The sequence below is a fragment of the Plectropomus leopardus genome, chromosome 11, assembly GCF_008729295.1.
Source record: "Plectropomus leopardus isolate mb chromosome 11, YSFRI_Pleo_2.0, whole genome shotgun sequence".
In the NCBI taxonomy this organism is placed as follows: domain Eukaryota; kingdom Metazoa; phylum Chordata; class Actinopteri; order Perciformes; family Serranidae; genus Plectropomus; species Plectropomus leopardus.
In genome coordinates this window covers 6736171-6755294 of record NC_056473.1, presented here as the reverse complement: position 1 = coordinate 6755294, position 19124 = coordinate 6736171, and the positions used below count along the sequence as shown (strand labels likewise).

Genomic DNA, 19124 nt, shown 5'->3' with positions numbered 1-19124 from the left:
AGATTTCAGTCTGTTTTATTAAATCCAATATCTCAAATCAATACAGAGCTGCAGGTTGTCAAGCTGTTATTAAAGACTCGTATTGTGCCAATTACATCTGTACGAAATCTGCAATGACATTTCAGAAACCAGGGATTTTATGGTCCACTCACCAGCAACAACATGCTTTATGAGTGGCTGGTAAATCAGAGCGAGCCATGAGCTTCTACTCAAGAGGCCAAAATGCCTCAAGTGCCATGATTTCATAGTCTCTGCAGATTGGCCAGCAGAGTACCCTTCCTACCCACTCCCTCTCTCTCTCTCTCTCTCTCTCTCTCCATTAAGTTGGTTGACACACAGGGCTGGGGAGCAACAAAATACAAATAATTTAAAAAAGAGTAAATGTATTCCCTTACAGTTAGATGTTAAATCTGAGGTATTCTGAGTACAGCTAATCTTTAAAAAATGATTTGTTGGGATTCCTTTATTTGTTTTGTTTCATTTGCTCCAACATGTGTCCATGTGAATGCAACACAAGCAAGCATCAGTTTGATTTCATTGTTTTCTGTTGGAAGCTTCCAACTGGTTATGGGCAACACAGTGCTGCTACTTTGAGTTAAACTTTTCCTAGACATGCTGTCTCTATCTGTTACTGTTGCTCACTTTGAAAGTTCCGCAATGGATGAACAGCTGATTAATGAAGTTGAAACAGGGTTTCCCACTCAGTCATTTATTTGTGGTGGCCTGCCATGATTAAAACATCTGTCCCCATGAACAGAATTTTTATTTTTTTTGGACCATTCAAAAGTCACGCTGAAATATATATACCGTTTGGGTATTGTTTGCACCAAAGTCTCGGAGCGCAGAACGCACTCTGAGCACAAACGAAGCAGCAGAAAGTCAGGCGCATCAAAAGTTAACCTTAACTGTTCATTCTGCTGGGTGTAAAAGTTTGCATTCACTCGCAGCAGCTGCTCCTCCCATCCATCGATCTGATCAGATCAGCTCTGAATGGACTGACAGATCACTTAGCCACCCTGTGACTCACAGACTGCTGCTAAGGGGGGAAAAAAATGAAAAGCTTCGCCTGTTCTGCATTCATAGACCTGAAAAAACATCCTCATTTTACTACAAAAACCTAAATAAGTGGGCAGCTGGCTGCAAGGAGATCACCAGGGACTGGAAAGTTTCTGGTAAATGACCATCTAAAATAAAAATTGCTGTTGGCTATACTGTCATCTCCAGTAAATATTCCAATTTAAAACCTGTGTTTTCTGTTTCAAAAGTAAAAACAGAAAGATGGATGGTACTAGCCCATCTTTTCATTTATTATAGCTCCAGCCGAGTGCACAGCTGATAGGTAGCCTACATAGTTTGTTTACATGCCGTAACAGAAGTGCATAATTAATGGATTCAGTGGGGGCAAAGAGTGGCGCTTGCTTGCTGTTAGGACACTGTGTAAAATTCATATGAGGCATGCATTTTTAAAAAAAGAATGTGCAGTGCACGTGACACATGATGATGGCAGAAGAGATGCACAGCAAGGACAGCGTCATGTGTATTTGGCATGGAAATATGCAAATGACCTCAGCGAGAGCATTCTTAAGTATTCCAATTAAGTAATCTAATGGAAAATGTTACAAATTTTATTTTAGGGCATGTGGTCAGTAATCTGTAGTGGAATACGTTTTAAAAGTAACTGTCCCAACACTATCAGCGCATAGACAAAGGCAGCTGTGTATATGTATAATCATAAATAAATAATAAATTAAAAAAATAATAAATAAAAAGCTACATTTACTCAACCCTAGCTGGTTTTGACAATCCCAATAGATATCAGCAAAGCTTGACATGTCTGAGATGATACATCAGAGCAGAGCAAGCTAATGGCCATGAAGGGGTGAGGCTCACTGATCCCAAAGGACTCTCAAATATTAAAATAGACCCACAAATTGGACGGAGTTGGTGTTGTGTGAAATTGCTTCCATGGAAATTTCAGAGATGGAAAAAAAAAATCTCTCTCAGCCTCTGTGGATATTAAGGATATAATAATGGTTATCTGACAATCACTGCCCGGTTCCAAAGCTTTAGCTTTATTTTTGTGATGTAGACAGACTCTGTGAACTCTGTCCCAGTCAAAACAGTATATTCTGGAGACAGTGCATTGTGTAAGTCTATATAAATATATAAAGGGTTCATCTAATGTGAAATCCTGTGTTTAATCTCACTGTGCACTGGCTTAAACTGGTTTATCAGGAGAAAGTTAATCCTGTGTGTGTGCATGGACTGTTTGTGTACATCTGTGTGCCAGTTGGTATGGCAGTCTGTGTGTCTGTGAATTCTGCACAGGGAGGAGGGATGCGGGAGGAGGATAAAAGAATAAAAAAGAAACAGATCAAAAGGCCCAGGGAGTGGACGCTCAATGTGAGGTGACGAGGGAAAAAAAACACCTCTGAATTTTCTCTGCATCAACATGACACGGGCCTTGACGACAATCCCTGCATGTGCTCTCACAAACACCCACTCAGGCTCATCTGAGGGGGAGCTGGACGAGATTCAGGGAAGGTCGTGATCCAGGATTTGGATCTCTCCTGTGCAGCTTGTCCATGACGGTCTTGTGACGTGAGATTAGAAGGATTTTTTGTCAGTTTGTGCATGTGTGTGGGTATACATACCATTATGACTGTATACTGTGTACTGTATACTTGCCTACAAATGTTTATAATCATGACAAACATCAAAAATGGATGTTGTATTTAGTTGTTTGTTACGCTCCTCTTGATTATTTCTGTCATAAAAAGTGAGCATATCCCTGGCAGTGTCACAGAACTATTCCTCTAAGTGTCTCTGTGCGGCTGTCACCAAATCTACTCTGAGCCAGCTGGAGGAGCAAACATTTAATTTGAAAAACGTCCAAGGATTTTATGATCAACTGCATGCTGTTATCTATCAGAGCAAGCTAAACAATGTGGTGAGGATGTGGTAAAATGTGAAATTTGTGTAAAAAAGAAATATTTCTCTTGCTTCTGGTTGTTTGCCCAAACGCTATGAGAGACACGAGCAGCAACTTAACAGTCAAGACATTATCTGCAAGGATGATGCACGAAGTAGCAAACAGACAATTCAGGTCAGTGGGCTGTTTCCCATCATGCCTCTGTTTTCTCATTCTATACCGTCAATAATTCATCCATGTTCAGCCCATAGCACTCTAGTGTCACAGCTTTCAGCTGAGGAGCATTCTACATTAAAAGCACAACGGACATCATTATTGCCTTCTCCTCACAGAGCGCATTTCAGGGGAGCCCTGCTATAAAAGAGTGAGCTAAGAGGAAAAAAACTAACACACACACACACATATACACACTTAGAAAATCCGGTCCAAAACACTGCCATGAAGGATTTATAAAAATTATCACGTGTTGGCAGGACTGAGGCGAGGCCGGCAGCCTCTCCTGCAGAAACCTTCTCTGAGCAATTAGTGTGTTTCATCCTCCGCCTGGCCCCATATCAAAGAACACACAGACAGAGCTGAGTTCACAGGGAGCATTTAAAACGGTATCATTAGCAGCCTCTGAATATTCATCTCATATCTAATGCTACATGGTGAGCACTTGAGGCAGAACGATAATTCTTGCTGACCAAATACAAGTATGAAATGATGAGTGAACTGTGGATCGCACAAGAGCTGCAGAAAATGTCAGAATAATACGCTTTCACATGAAGTCATACAAGGTAAAATACATTCCTTCAACCTGTGCTTTGTAATCTAGCTCTTTTTTGCCTCTTCTTATATTGCAGGCTGCTGCTTTAAAAGTGTTGTGGTAATCCATGGTTTCTGGTTGCATAATGATTAAACTAGTTTTGGGTACAGTCGCTTCTGTTGTTTGACAAATTAAATCCACCACAGAATCAATTCATTCATTGATGTTATTATTAACATTGTGGTGTCCTTAAATGTGCTCCAGACTCTTATCGGCTTCATCTGTCATGTCACTGGGGGCATGTGTAGTTTTTTGTTTGCATATTATGACGTCAACAAGATTGTAGCACGCTCGCTTTTTCCAAAAGCAGGTAGGGACTCTGCTCCGAACAATGCACAGCAACAATTCACAAAGTCCAGTTCATTTGCTGAGTGCGAGCACTGTGTGCTGTACCCGGGCAAAATACTTGATCCGTGCCTGAATCCACTTGAAAAGATAGTCTAAAGTATGGTTCACATTAGTTGTGAAAACTAGCTGCGCTAAAACAGGCGCATGGAGTTTCAAAAGTATTTACCAGTGGTCTCCACCAAAATCTGCATATGTGAGCAGCACCTGCTAATCTCACCCTTTGAACTGCACGGCCATGAGTGATAAGCAGGAAGGATCGCTCTAAGCAACCTCTCCAAAATATAGACCACAATAGCCACAATGGGAAGGTCATCTTCATTGTATGGGCTTGGGATCTTCCAATTGGAGCCTTTTTTTACACTGCAGCCATAACATAAACAAATGTCGCGTAGGTGATGACACAAGTGTATTCCAGAAATTACTAATGTGGTAGCTGCAGCTGAGCAGTAAGGTAGGAAAATGGCGCAGATTTAAAAACAATAAAATTCAAAAACTTGTTTTCTTTGCATGTTCATCTGACCAAATCCAACTTGGACTGCTAACAGACGGTGAGCTAAATATATATTCAGCATCATAAAAGCTTTTTGAAAAGTAAACATTTAAAACGAGAACTGATGACTAAGTGCAGCACCACTTACCACTAATACTGTGACTGCAGGTTTGCAGCTTCAGATTTCACAGAGAATATTAACTATAATTTGATTTTCTTAGAGCAGAGAAAAATAAAGTACCACTACTTTCTGAAATGTCCCACATCAAGGAGTCACTAACATAGTCATTTTTAGAGCCCCAGTTTATTGAATTAGAAAACTTATGACCTTTCCACTCAAGGGGTGGGAGAGCAAATTGATTCTTTCTTCTTTCTTCTTTTGAAAGCCCGTCTTGCAGTAAAGTCAATAACTTTAAATTTAAAACCAGTTCTCGACATTATGATCAACTGTAACAAGACTAGGCTATACTTTCCTTACGGCTGGACCAACTGGATGGTGAAACTTAACAATTGCATGCGTTGTGTTTATTTTCTAAGCTAGCTTCCATTTGTTTTTACTATTGTATTAATAAACAATAATGGAAGTAAATTCCTCTGTTAATTTCAATGATGGGTCATAATAAATATGCTATTGTATTAATAAACAATACTGGAAGTACATTCATCTGTTTGTTTCAATTATGGATCATTATGAATATGCTGTTTCAAAAGATGCAAGTAAGTAGTCACACAGTGAAAAAAAATCATGTATAGAAATCAAAAACTTTGATGCATCAAAATGCATTGATAATTCTCTTTGGACTACCCTTGAGAGTATATGAAAAATGGCAAAACAGGCTGCACCAACTCTCATTTTTCAATAAACAAAAACTGATCAGAATACTTTGACATAAACATTCACAAGCATTGTTACATATGGCCTCTAAATGTTCATTAACATCTGTCAGTGTTTCAGTGTTTGATGTTATAATATAACATTAGAGTCCTCCTATATGATTTGTGATTTACCACATCAGTACTTTATCCACTCAAATACAAATAAGTAATGTCAGTTTGGTCACTCATTCATTTAATAGTGACAATTATAGTTAAATATTCACATCTGGCATGTTGTCAATTATTGAATTTGCCACACAAGCTACTGAATTAAGTGACTATAATGACAAACAATATAGTTTAGCTGATGGATGCAGTAATAACATCACAACAGCTCACTGACTTGACCTGAAGCTAATGTGTTATTAAAACATGAAGCATCTAACTACAGGAGCTGACCAATTTAAGGCAACAATGAAGAAAAACACTGATTTATGCTGTGACTAAACTATTTACCCCTTTGGGCATTTTCATGTTTTATGTTTTACAACACTGAATCACAGTGGAAGTATTTAGGATTTTTGGATGATGATCGACAAAACAGTAAGTAAATAATTAAAAACAAAAAATTTGCTCTGCATACACTGTTGCTAGTCGTTGTCTGTCTCTCACGTGCAGCTAAGCCGACAGCCTGACCGTGAACACACCTTAGAGCAGATGGCACTTTTTACCCGCGGTTTAAATGGTTCAGGACCTCATTACACAATCCTGGCACAACCTCTGGGTTGCATCATCTGAGCAGATTAAGCATCTTCTTTCTCTCTCAATCTCTATATTTTTCCTCTCCTTTAACGCCACACTATCTTCTTATGTCCCCTGATTGCTTGCAATTTCTACTACGTCACAGGATTTTCCGCAAAGCCCCTGCTGTGTCCCTGCGTAAACACACCTCATCAGGGAATGCATAGTGCACTGTCTTCAGTAAACACTAGCAAGCATTAAAGGTCACAGCAGAACATTGTAGTTCCACTACGGATCGCCAAAAACAGTGTGTTTTTGCAGACGTGATTAAACTGTAGAATAAACTATGGGCTCCAGCAGAACTTGTGTCTGCTTTGTTCTTATAACCTAGCAACAAAACAACCACTGACTATTTAAAGACTGTGAAAGTGTTAAAGCTGTCACTGCAAAACAATACACACACATGCAAAAAAACAGCCTCTTTGTTTTGTCATTTTTGTAAACTCCTTTTCTACCAGGCATGCTACATTTAATGAAAGGCACCTTTTACACAGAATGGATCAACACACATAAATCTAATGTCAACGTCTTATTCTACAGCAACCTGCTTAAAAAACAGATGATACTGTATGTGCTCTCCCTAAATCTGCCCTGAAATTAATGTCTGTATCTATAAAACCATCTGCCTGCTTGCATAAGAGGACAGGTGGCCTGCTTAGGACTGTGGAAACAAAAGGTTTACACATGAACACACACAACACACATTTGCTGTATATATAATGTTAAAAAGTGTAGCCTAACAGAAGACAGGACTCCCAGTGCTTCAGCAGCCACTGAAACCAATGCACCATCAAACAGAGCATAGGGTCACTTCTGGGGAAATTACATAGGCTTACAATAATTTACCCAAGAGATTTACCCTATTGCTAACCACGACATGTCTTACCCCAACCTTGACCACTAACACAAAAGCTTTTGTCCCCAACTGGACAACAAGTCCCCATTTCACTGGTCTGAAATTTGAGATGTGTCTTCAAAGGTAGCCTACAGTCGCTTTTACACTCCCTTTTCTGGGCATGAATGATACGCCATAATTCCACCTTGCCATCATGTATAAAAAGTACAAAGACAGGACAACGTTTTTTGGCCTTTAAGCAGGCAGCATATATAGTAACAGTGACGAGTTAACGTCTGTGTAACAGGTGTGAGCCAGCAGGAAGGGAAAGGTGTGATGTTTTGACATTGTGTTGTATGTGCCACCCACCACCAGGAAATTTAAAAAGCAGCTAGCATACCTTTAAAAGACCAATGCAGCAAATAAAATGCAATTCAAATTGCCGAAAAGTGATTGCAGCCGTTATCCTGTTACTGAAAGGTTTCTGTGGCAAGATAGCAGCTGCAATCACCTTTTGGCAAGTTGAAATTGCACTTTTTGCATTGCATTGGCCCTTTAATGGCATTTACGCAGGTAAAAATGACTGGAGTGATTACAATTAGTCAAATAAAACACCCAAGAATAAAATCTAGTCATTTTGAGGCAGAAACAACCTTTCAGCTGCAAGATAGCAGCGGCAATCACTTTTTGGCAAGTTGAAAATGGCATTTTATTTGTTGCATGGGTCTTTTAAAGGTATTTAAACAGATAAAAGAGGACTGGGTGAGCTACAGTCTGCCAAATATATTCATTATGAATTAAATCAAGTCATTTTGAGGCAGAAACAACTTTTCAGTGACAAGATAGCAGCTGCAATCACTTTTTGGTAAGTTAAAAATAGCATTTTATGCATTACATTGGCCCTTTCAAGGTATTTACATGGTTAAAAATGACTGGAGTAATTACAATTAGTCAGATACACCCCCCAACAATTAAATCTAGTCATTTTGATGCAGAAACAACCTTTTAATAGCAAGATAGCAGCTGCAATCACTTTTTGGCAAGTAAGAAAAAAAAGGACTGGGTGAGCTATAATCTGTCAAATATATATCAATATGAATGAAATCAAGTCACTTTGAGGCAGAAACAACCTTTTAGTGATAAGAGAGGAGCTGCAACCACTTTTTGGCAGATTCTTATGTGTTGTACTGGCTCTTCATAGGTGTTTCAACAAGTAAAAGGAGGTAAAAAGGACTGGAGTGGTTATAATCTAGGGCACAGAGCAGGTAATATAATGCAGGCTCATAAGGATAATAGCAGATAATACCTTCCTTTTTACATTACCCATCCGTAAATTATAATAGACTATTTTCCAGATGTAAAGATTTGAGACATATTAAACACATACAAACACATACAAACTGCAAACACGTGAAAATTGGGTTTGAAGAAACATTAAAGTTTCACAAAGACATACCTTTGCTCTTACCACAGACATAAAGTTATGTGTATTTACCTGCTACGACTGTTTGATCCATGTGAGAGCAACTAAAGACGTGAATACTGGGCGATACAGCTTTTACAAGCTGTGCACGTTCCCACGGACGGGAATCAGTTTATGGCAGATGATCACTTTTTGGCATGACACCCACATGCAGTGGGTGCCGTCATGCCGCCATTGTTCGGTGCTATGTAAAAAGAGCAAAGCTGGCTTAATGGAGGGACTTCGTTGCGGCATTATTTTGGGATCTCTGTGAAAAAAGGGCTCAAGCCTAACCCCCCCCCCCCCCACACACACACACACACACACACACACACACACACACACACACACACACACACACACATAAACAAACAAACACTTCTCTTGGGAAAAAAGGGGAAATACACCACTATTCCATAAACTGTTTGCATGAGGAAGAAGTGAAGGAACTTGCTTGATATGCAATATTGATTCTTAAGAAGCTATAGTAGTATTACAGAAGATGGTGTCTAGTACAGTTAATACTATTTGACAGTGCAACTAATGATTATTGTCATCAATCAATCTGCAAAAAAACAGAAAACAGGCAGAAACGCCATCACAATATCTCAAAACATAACATGATGCCATTAAATGTCTTGTTTTGTTCAATCAAAAGTTAAAACCTCCTAAAATATTTGACATGTTGCTGTATAAGTCCCACATTTGGGAACCTGAAACCTTCAAGTGTTTGACATTTTAAACTGATTTATCATCTAATCGCAGCTCTAGAATAATACATGTCAAAGCATGAGCAGAGCTTTGCTAAAGATTTAAGTGCTCAACTAAAGAGCCAGGTTGCATTTAGATCTCGCTCTGCTTAAAGCAAATACTCCCTGGCAGTTATGGAGTGTTCAGTGAGTCTGTAAGTTTATAATTATTCTGCCAAAGAACATTTGAAACTCAAATGCTGGAAAGTAATATCAGATGGCTGTGAGTCATTTTCAAAATGACATCCAAATGGAGCTGTGTGTTCTAGTTTCTACCAGATGAGCATTTCTTTTTCTTTCAAGGTAGGAGGAAAAAAGCAATTTGCACCCTCACCTTGTGTTTACTTGCATAATCAGACCCTTTTCTAACCCTCTGTGTTCTGTCTTCAACCAAACATGTTTTCTCACCTGCAGCTCAGCAGAGAGCCTTTTAAGGGAAACCTGGAGTGATTTAACTCCAATGTAAAAGACCTTATATTGGTTTCCAGTTGATTTAGAATCAATTTCCAGATTTTATTGACTACCAATAAAGTAATAAACGTCTTGACTCCAGCAACGCTAAGAATGCTTTTCACCTCCCATGTACAGAAACACAAAGACACATTCAGCTCAAGCCTTTCTATGCTCTCCAGGGTGTTACTGATTGTATTTGAGGAACTGCAATATAATTTCTGAATTTTGCTTTAGCAGGTCTCCTGTGAGCCAACATCCACCCCTTTGCCTACAGTGTAATGGTGCACTTAGCAGTCACTGAAATATTGAGTGGGCCCTCAGGGCTGTAGTCAGATTTTTACATAAATCTGATATCATGTTGTGCTATGCATTTCCTGTTGGCTGGACTGAATCCAGGAAGTGGCTCACTCTGTCATATATAATGTTACCAAGTTAGCTATAAAGTAAAAAATAATTACTGCATTAACACAATTCTTACAATTCAACAATATTAAAAACATAATTTAAAAAAAAAAATCGGTTCGAATGGGTGATGTATCCAGTGACTAATTTCACTGTCATTTAAACAGAGATTTAAATTTTGAGTAGTTGACTCATCTTTAAAAAAAAAAAAAAAACTCAGAAAACAGTCAAAATTTAAATTTGCTGACTTGCGACAGAAGCAAAATGGTAACAGTTGATTAATTGCGCACATTCCTAGTTTAGATTATCATAAAAAACTCCAAAGAAAACTTTAAGGATTCATGTGGTTCAGCCCATGTTGTGCATAGGTTGTGGTAATAGAAAAAAGAAAGGTATTGTATATATGTATATAAACTGCTCTCCCAACTTATTTATGTTTAACTCCTACGGTTTCTTCTTACACTCAAAGCCAGCAAAGGGACATGAGCTACAGATAAGCTAACACCCCCTTCAGCAGGGCATCCCTCACTCATGAGATTTCTGACTGCTTGGCTCAGCATCCTCTCATCAGAAGCCAGGGGAGAGACCCTTTCATCCTCCTCAGCCAGGTACATCAACAAAAAGAGGTTGTCGCTCCTCGTTTATCAGCCTGCATGTGTCAGCATGAAAACAAGAAGTTCCTGCAACATTTTTCAAAATGCAGACAGCCAGTACATGAATAACTAACACAAAGCATTAAACAATCACGAGTGTTTTCTAAAGAGCCCCACTTAGGGTCAAAAATCCATACTGGCGCAGTAGGATTAACAAGCTTGACTGGAAGACACCAATTGATGACTTGATGGGTATGTATTTATAGATTTAAGGTAAATTTGTGTGGCGACAAATTGTCTGTGTTTCGTTGTACAGTTTGTTACATGATCTGAGTTATTACCAAATTGCCAGATGGACACCAACATGAGCCGGAGTCTGACGTCTCATATTGCTTTATCAATAATATGCCTAGTGGAGATGCTGACTGAACGACAGGAACTTTTAACAGCCTTAAATCATTTTTTCATTACTGTCAAAGCTTGAGTGCAGCTATTTTTGGTGAGCTACTTCACCTTAGCACAAACTAGTCCACATGCTGCTGAGCAGTTTGTATGGAACAGTTTCCTCGAGGCACATGCACAATATACTGTAATCACTTCTCATTCGGGGTGCAACAATACACATATTTGTATTGGACTATTTAGTACAAGGCTTTCAATTCAGTACACATTACAAAACCCAATGATTTGTTGTCATATTACATTGAAAAAATATAATACTACAGATTAAATAGTTTGAAACATAAGCCTTTTTACACAGAGACTGCGTTACAGGGCCGCTTTGAAGTCCCTTCTTTATGCCTCTTTTGTATTTTGTATTGAAACAAACAACAGCTCCAGTGTGTGATTACAGACAGCAGGCCGGCATCGCAAAATCAAATCAGGAGTGACTGGCGTGACATGCAACAGCGTCGGCTGATTTCGTCCTCTGCTCAGAGGGTACAGAGCTCCTGAATCTTGTTGTTTTCCCAGTTTGCAGACATTTAGGGTCACACACATGAACACATCGTCAAAGCGTCACACCCGTGCTGCCCATGGTCATGCCTTTTCACCTTTTCGGCTCTTTTCGGGGCTGTTACTACCTCCATTCTCCACTCAGAGGCAAGACCAATCTTAGTTGAGTGTAGGTTGTGACTTAAGGTGACCAAAATTAAATGTTAGGATAAAATCTGATGCAAACCTTAATTCAATATTGAAGACAGATAACAGATGACATTTGTTTTTGTTGGTTTTCAGTTGTGTTGCTAAATAACCAAAACCCAAACGTCTCATGAGTTGTAAAGAACAAAACACAATGTCAGCGAAAGGTCATAATGTTGAAGTCCTGACAATGTGAAATACAAACATCATTAGACATTTAAAATACTCTCAACCCAATTTTCACTTCAACCAAAACTTAATGTCTGTCAAATGTAAGAGTCAAACATCTGTCGGCGCCATGATGATGTCATACTAACATCAGCTACCAGCTGGGTTACACCCTATTCTGTACTGCAGGCTTAATGATGTATTTGAGCCCTATTGTACTTTTCTGTCAGGAGCCAGTTTCAGCCAGAACATAATTCCCACTTTGTCAAAAAAAAATGTTTTCTAAAAAAGCCCAAATAATGATGTTTAACATTTAAAATTTGGAAATGAAGGAAATTTCTCTGGCATTTCAGAAACAGAATTGATTCTAAAAAACAAAAATTACATTGAGCTATTTTTGTTTTTCATGCTGCTAAGAGGACACCTCAGAAGATCGGTCGACTCAGGAATAAGCTCCATCTTTGTTCAAAGTCAAAATGCTCATACTCTATGATGCCATTTTTTCATAAGTTAAAAATGTTAAAAATCAAGGAAATTTTGAATGTACATTCATTTTCAATGTAATCATTTTTTTTGCTGTATAGAAAAGAACCAAACCGAGAAATTTTCGAGGCATTACATCCCTGCTACACTGCTTATACCAGCCTACTTCCACTGCTGTTAATGTTTAAGCAGATTCCTGACAGCTGATGCATATGGACAATACTGTGAGTGCAGCTCAAGTCGCTGCAAGTTCACACTAAAAACGCCTTATCAGGATGTGCATTGTTTGTTAAGAAAGGTCATGTCTTCTCTGAATGCAGCATTAACTGCAACCATCCACTGTTTCTAACAAACATCAATTAAATAATAAAAGCAATTTCTGATGAATGTTGTCATGTTTATGGTGCTACTTATTAATGTTTGCTTTAATTGGATCTGTGCCTAAAGAAGTAATGACTTGGGTAATAGAGTCATAAACTAGTGGATAAAATAAAAGAGCGCACAGGTTCATAAACAGGCTTCATCCCAGGAGGAGGAGGCTGCAAGACCTCCAACTCTGCGTCACACTTACACCAAGTACAGAGCCCGTCACCTCCGAGTGCCATTTAACACCACAAACTATTTAACTAGCGAAGAAAAGTCACCATACATCACACTCAGCTCAGACATTAACCACCGGCGGACGCGAAACGATCACATTAGCGACCAACCTTTCTGCTGCTTGAAGGACTGGATGGAGCCCGAGTGGTGCACCATTGCGACGATCAGTTGGTTTCCAGCGTTAATTGAATTCCGTATTACGAGAAACAAATTTGCAGAAAACATGGGAAACTATGGCAGGGTAGCGTAGGTGTTCTCCTCGCAGCTCCCATCCTGCCAAACCATCTCACGGCCGATGCGCAAACCCCAGCAACACCTGTCTAAGCTCCGCATGCTCCCCCCACCCTTCTCCCCTCCACTCCCCTACCACCATCCACGGCTGTTGTCATGGTGACGGGCAGTAGGGGAGGTCCTGAGATGGACACGTCCCCCCTCCGTCCTGATTTACTGACTCCAAATAAGCTGCGGGAAATTACTAGGGGCAGCACATCTCAAATGGACCGACAAGGACATGTATTGATTCGGTCATCAGTCATCCTTTTTTACCTCGTGCTGAAAGCTTGTAACCTATACCAGCACATAACTCTCAGGTAGCGGGAAATACAGTTAGACTATAGTGTTAACTAAAATATAACGCAGTCAGAAAAAAAAGAAGTGTATGAAATACTTTTACGTTTCAGCCACTGCAAGCCCCTTTGGATTTTAGATTTGTGCCTTGAACTTCATCATTTGGTGAGCCATTCTTACAGAAAAAAAGGCATTTTTAGATAAGCATTATTGTTAAAAAAAAACAAAACAAAACCAAACAAACAAACAAAAGCAATGCCAAAAGTAGCAAAGTAGCCTTTTTTTAGATATTAATTTCTGTAAATTAATTAATTTTAATTCAAAATAAATGCATTTTAGATATACAACATTGTAAAATAAATAAATAAAATTTTCATTCTAAAAATTACCTTTTTAGATATGCATTGCTGTTAAAAGAAATAATTTCAAACATTTTTTGATGTGCATTACTGCCAAAAAAGAGAGAGAAAAATAAATAAAATAATCAAAGGGCTTCACAAAAGCCATTAGCTTGTCTAAACTCGCTGGACATCATGTAAACCTCAATATAAAACACAAATACCATATCTAGGGTTGTTAACTTTAAGCAAATAAAATAGACCAAAACATCAATAAAGCTGATATGGACCATTTGACTTTTTCATGGCTGAACCATTTGCTTTGGCACGCATTAAAGACTGTGAGGCTATGAGAAAAACTCTAAACGATCAATACTTTAGCTTACTACTACAGCTGAGCTGTGCTGACACACTGCTGCTGCTGTGGTGGTGGGGGGGATCCCTCTCAGACAACAACCACTATGTGTTACAAATGGCTGCAGTATAGTTTGACACCATGATGTTAAAACTGGTAACTTTGTTATGCTGGCTTTATTGCACAAATGGCTAAAATAATGAAAAAATGTATTTGGTTATAGGTTTGGAATAATGGAATGTACACAATATACAGAATACAGTGTATTTAGTATAATTAAAAACATACTTTTTGCTCCTTTTGCTTCAGATTAAATCAAGGATTTATTGACCCAATGCATGCCTGGGTGTTCTCTTAGATTAGTGGATGCAGCTCTGCTGGTTGTTCCTCTGAATGCAGTTGCACAAATAGCGACCGGCAAAGTAGTCAAAACTTGTCAAGCTATGCTGTAAGATCACAGGGCTACCCTTAAAGACCTTCAACTCCTCTATGAAGTGAGTCTCAACATCCTTTACATGCTGAGTTCCAGATGCCTCCATCAGTGAGGAGGTTTAGTCTCTTCAAAGGTAGCATTAATAGACATAGATTGTCATTTGTTCCATCTGCTATTGGTTTTTTAAAATAAAATATAACCCCAGATGTCATGTCATTGTGTCTCCTTTCTCCATTATTCACAGTGTCAGTGGAGGAGATATCGATCATATGCTGCGTAGTATATATTGCAATGTTTGTACTTGTGTGGGAATACTGTCTGTAGAGCAAATGCCCCTCTGAGGGACATTAAAGTTTTGTTAATCTTTGAATCTTGGTTACTGTGCCATTGCTGTTAGAGCCCCCTAACTAAAACGGTCGCCTATTAAAGATCAGACAAGCGACATAATTAGTATTTTTATATGCCTTTTTTAAAAGCTTGCTTTTATAGAAAAGCATTTATGAATACAAAAAATATTGCTTGGATTTATCATCCCTCCTTGGCCATTTTATTCTACTTTTTAAAAAAAATATACTATCCACCAGTGTTTTTATGTTTTTACGATCACTCTGTATTTTATTTTTTTGTTGTTTTGGTTTTCAACTGCTGTGCCTTTCTAAAAAAAACACTTTGTAACCTTGTCAATAAAAGTGCTATATAAATAATGTTTATTATATGATTATTATACTACAAAATAAGATATTTCCCAGCATAGCACTCATATACCTACCACCTTTCTCTCTCATCACCTTGTTTTTATTTGTCTAATTGAATTCATGGTTTATTTATTTTATTGATGTTAACTTTAATGCTCTGATGTGCCCCTCTTATCACCTGACTGATGATTTTGGTGGAATTTAACATTTATATGTGCCATGGAAAAACAGAATAGGAAGCATTTCATTATTAACCATACAGTCAAATTATGTGGCATTTACATAGTGGTGAGAATAAGCAATCAAAAGATACAATACTGCCTCCTTATCACTTCGCCTTAGGTTGTCAATTGCACAATATTCTGACCAAACAGAGATCTAATCGTGGTTAATCTCCAAGGTCACGGCACTGATCTCAATGCCAACCACACAGAGAATGAACAGCAGAACCTCCAATCAGGATCTCCTGAGAGTTACGTCCTATGTTGTTCATGTTGTTGCTATTTGAGCAGACACTGGAGAGGCTGTGATCTGGTCGGTCTTCACAGTGTCACAATAACACAGGTTGCAGTTCAGTCTGCGTCTCTAATTTTGTTTGTCAATGTCTGTCTGTACTGGTATTCTGGGGAGTAGTCTGGCATCTGTCATAGATGCAAATACCATCTGCTTTCTTGCGGCTCAGCACGCCTCTCCTTCTCCCACTGTTCTGGGGTTTATTGAGGACTGATGGCAAAGCTGTGAGCGCCAACCCCTATAACATGTCATTGAGTTGGGTTGCAAATGCATTTCTTGCATTGTGCTGATGAATAAATAAGTAACCAGCTCTTATAAGGCCAGTCCCATTTAAAATTTTCTCTCTCTCATTCCTGCCTGTTAGTTCAGAGATGTAGGTCAGATGATAGCGCTGCAGAGGAGACAAGGTTTTTGCATAAATAAAACACTGCCACCTTGTGGCTAAAAAGGTGACTGACTGAGCCGTCAGTACAACTCAAAACATCATTGAATATTCAGCTTATGCGCGGAAATATGCAGCCATGAACAACTTTTGACAAAATTCAGGCCCTGCAGACTCACAACAAAATGTTTTGCTTTTGCATCTTCTTTGCATCAAAAGCCAAACAATTATTTTAGTTAAAACATATAAAATCCCCCAAATCAGTGCTGCAAGATGCATTCCATTTTAAGAAGCAAACCTTTTTTTTTTTTTTTTTTTTTTAAATTAAACTATTCAACAATGAATAAGAAACTGCTGTTTGTTCAAAATGGTTATAGGCTACTTTAAAATAACAAAAGAAATTAGCAATCAAATATTCTAGTCAAAGAAAAGAGAAATATTTAATCACATTCAAAGCTGTGTCTTACCTATTCTAAACATTTCTTATTGCATTAAAATGCTCTGTGTTTGCGCACAGCTCAAAGAAGCAAAGATGTCTCCACTTGCTCAAGAGGCTCCTCAATGACAAAGACCTCTTATGAAAACACACTCAACTAAATCACTGCTGATGTTTTGCTCTGAGGCCTCGCAGATCTGCTGATGAAGTTGATCTACGAGTTGAGAGCACACAGTTTAACTGAGGCTCTCATCTGCAATGTAATATTGCCATTTTTAATCATTATGTTAATTATGTTTTTAATTAATTGATTAATCAATTAGTCCATAGAACTACAGAAAATAGTTCAATAATGACCATCACATCTTCCCACAGTCCACATTTAAGTCTTTAAATGTCTTGTTTTGTCTGACAAGATGTCTAAAACCCAAACGATATTTAAAGGGACAGTTCACCCCCCAAATCAAAAATACTGATTTTTTTCCTCTTATCTGTAGTGCAATTTATCAATCTAGATTGTTTTGGTGTGAGTTGATGAGAAATCAACCATAGAGATGTCTGTTTTCTCTTGTATGCATCTAGTGCTAGCTCACTTAGCACCACTGAGATAGCTGATGTTACAGCTCTGGTGAGGAGGACATCATTATTGTTTATATCTCACAGTGTCAACAGCACAACTCTCTCATTCATGAGAAGGTTGGTGGGTGTAGTTCTGTAGTGAAAGAAAATAGTTCCTACATGAAACTGCTCACAACAAAATGTGAATTATCTTGAGTAACCGGGTCATGATCTGGAAAGGGACATTGCTGTTGAGTTTTTCAAATGTATGGAAATATCTGAAATATTTGAAAGAAGGTTCTTCAACACTGGCAACTCATGCCAAAAAAATTTATAGGTCTGAGGAAAATATGTATTATTCATTTGGGGGCAAACTTTCCCTTTAAATATCTTTGGATTTTATACATTTTGTCAGACAAAACAAGCATCTTGAGGCTTATACATGGCCATGTTTTAACTATTTTCTGCAAAAGGAGAGGTATATACTTTTGATTTAACAGTAAAGTATCACTTTATTTTACAGTGGAACAGAAGAGAGAAAAGCAGTAGATCCTCACATCTGAGAAGCTGGATTGGCAGAATATTTGGTGTTTTTGCTTGATAGAGAACTTTCATGATAAATCAATGGTCAAACCCTTTGCCAATTTAATTAAACTAATTGACTAATGGATTAATGGCAGAGTCAGCATGGTCCATATTCATTAAGGAATTCGTTTAAATTCTCAGTATCAGCCTCATACTTTATGCACATATTAGATGTCCAGCAATATGCCAAACAAGTAGGGGCGGATCTCAGATGGATGTAATGTATTTAAAAAGCTCTTTTCACAAGTGCCACTGGCAAACTCACCGGAGAGCTGGTCGCTGTCCGTCTCTGTGTCCCCAGAGAGGAAACTGTTGGCCAGCGAGGAGCTCCAGGACGCTGAGTGGCTGACGGCGGGATTGATAGGAGCATGCCTGTAGGCCCCTGAGGAGCTGGAAGCCTGACTCTCCAGCAGGGGCAGGAGCATACAGTTGTCCTGAAGACATGATCCTGCAAAACACACACACGCACACACACACACACACACACGCACACACGCACAGTGTGTGATCAAGGTGTGATTCTACACTACACTGACATCATGTTATGAAAGTATATTTATTGGTGCTTTTATCTTGAAGGGCATCCTGTCACATACTCAAACCATGATACAGGTTTCTTTAGTTATTATCAGAGGAAAAGCGTGATAGCTTGTATGTTTAGAGCAGTAATTTGCAGGTGATCACAGTGCTTCAGCTCCCAACTGCTTGTGTTACTGCACTCATACATTTTTAACCCTCTGATACCTGATACTAATGGGGAACAATAAGACCTCTGGCTTTCTAAAAGCAACTGTAGCTCATATGATTAAGTTAGATTTTTTTTTTTATTACAACCAGTTAAAGTGACAGAAATGTGTAGGTAAATAACAAGTTCCGATTATTCAGATACACAATACTAAATTAAACTGCTACAAGTTAAATGATGAAAATTGGCATAGTCATTATTTTTTTTCTGCTCATCTTCATAAACAGCAAACAGTCAACCAACACATTATTATATGCTAAATGCTTCTCTATCAGTGTAGATGTTTAGAAGGGGAATGTCCACATGATGAGAAGAAAAATGGCTTGATGCATGTTATAAATGAATATTTGCTGTTTTTGCATATATCCACTCAGCCATTACGTTGCAGTAATTGCTTTATTACATAATGACGAGGCTACCATTCTGGATCCTAAACA

The 19124-nt window shown here is 38.5% G+C and overlaps 1 protein-coding gene across 3 annotated transcripts in view; it reads right to left on the bottom strand.

Moving 5' to 3' along the window:
* Positions 1-18379, bottom strand: part of ano3 (anoctamin 3) — a 53410-nt gene extending 35031 nt beyond the window's left edge. For 2 of the 3 annotated variants that reach the window (XM_042495387.1, XM_042495388.1), the window contains exon 1: positions 18208-18379. In XM_042495387.1, coding sequence (XP_042351321.1) covers positions 18208-18367 — 160 coding nt within the window. In that variant the 5' untranslated portion in view covers positions 18368-18379. Of the gene's footprint in view, positions 1-13190; positions 13376-18207 lie in introns of those variants that run through there. The other variant, XM_042495390.1, reaches the window with a different exon arrangement.
* Between the last annotated feature and the right edge of the window lie 745 nt (positions 18380-19124).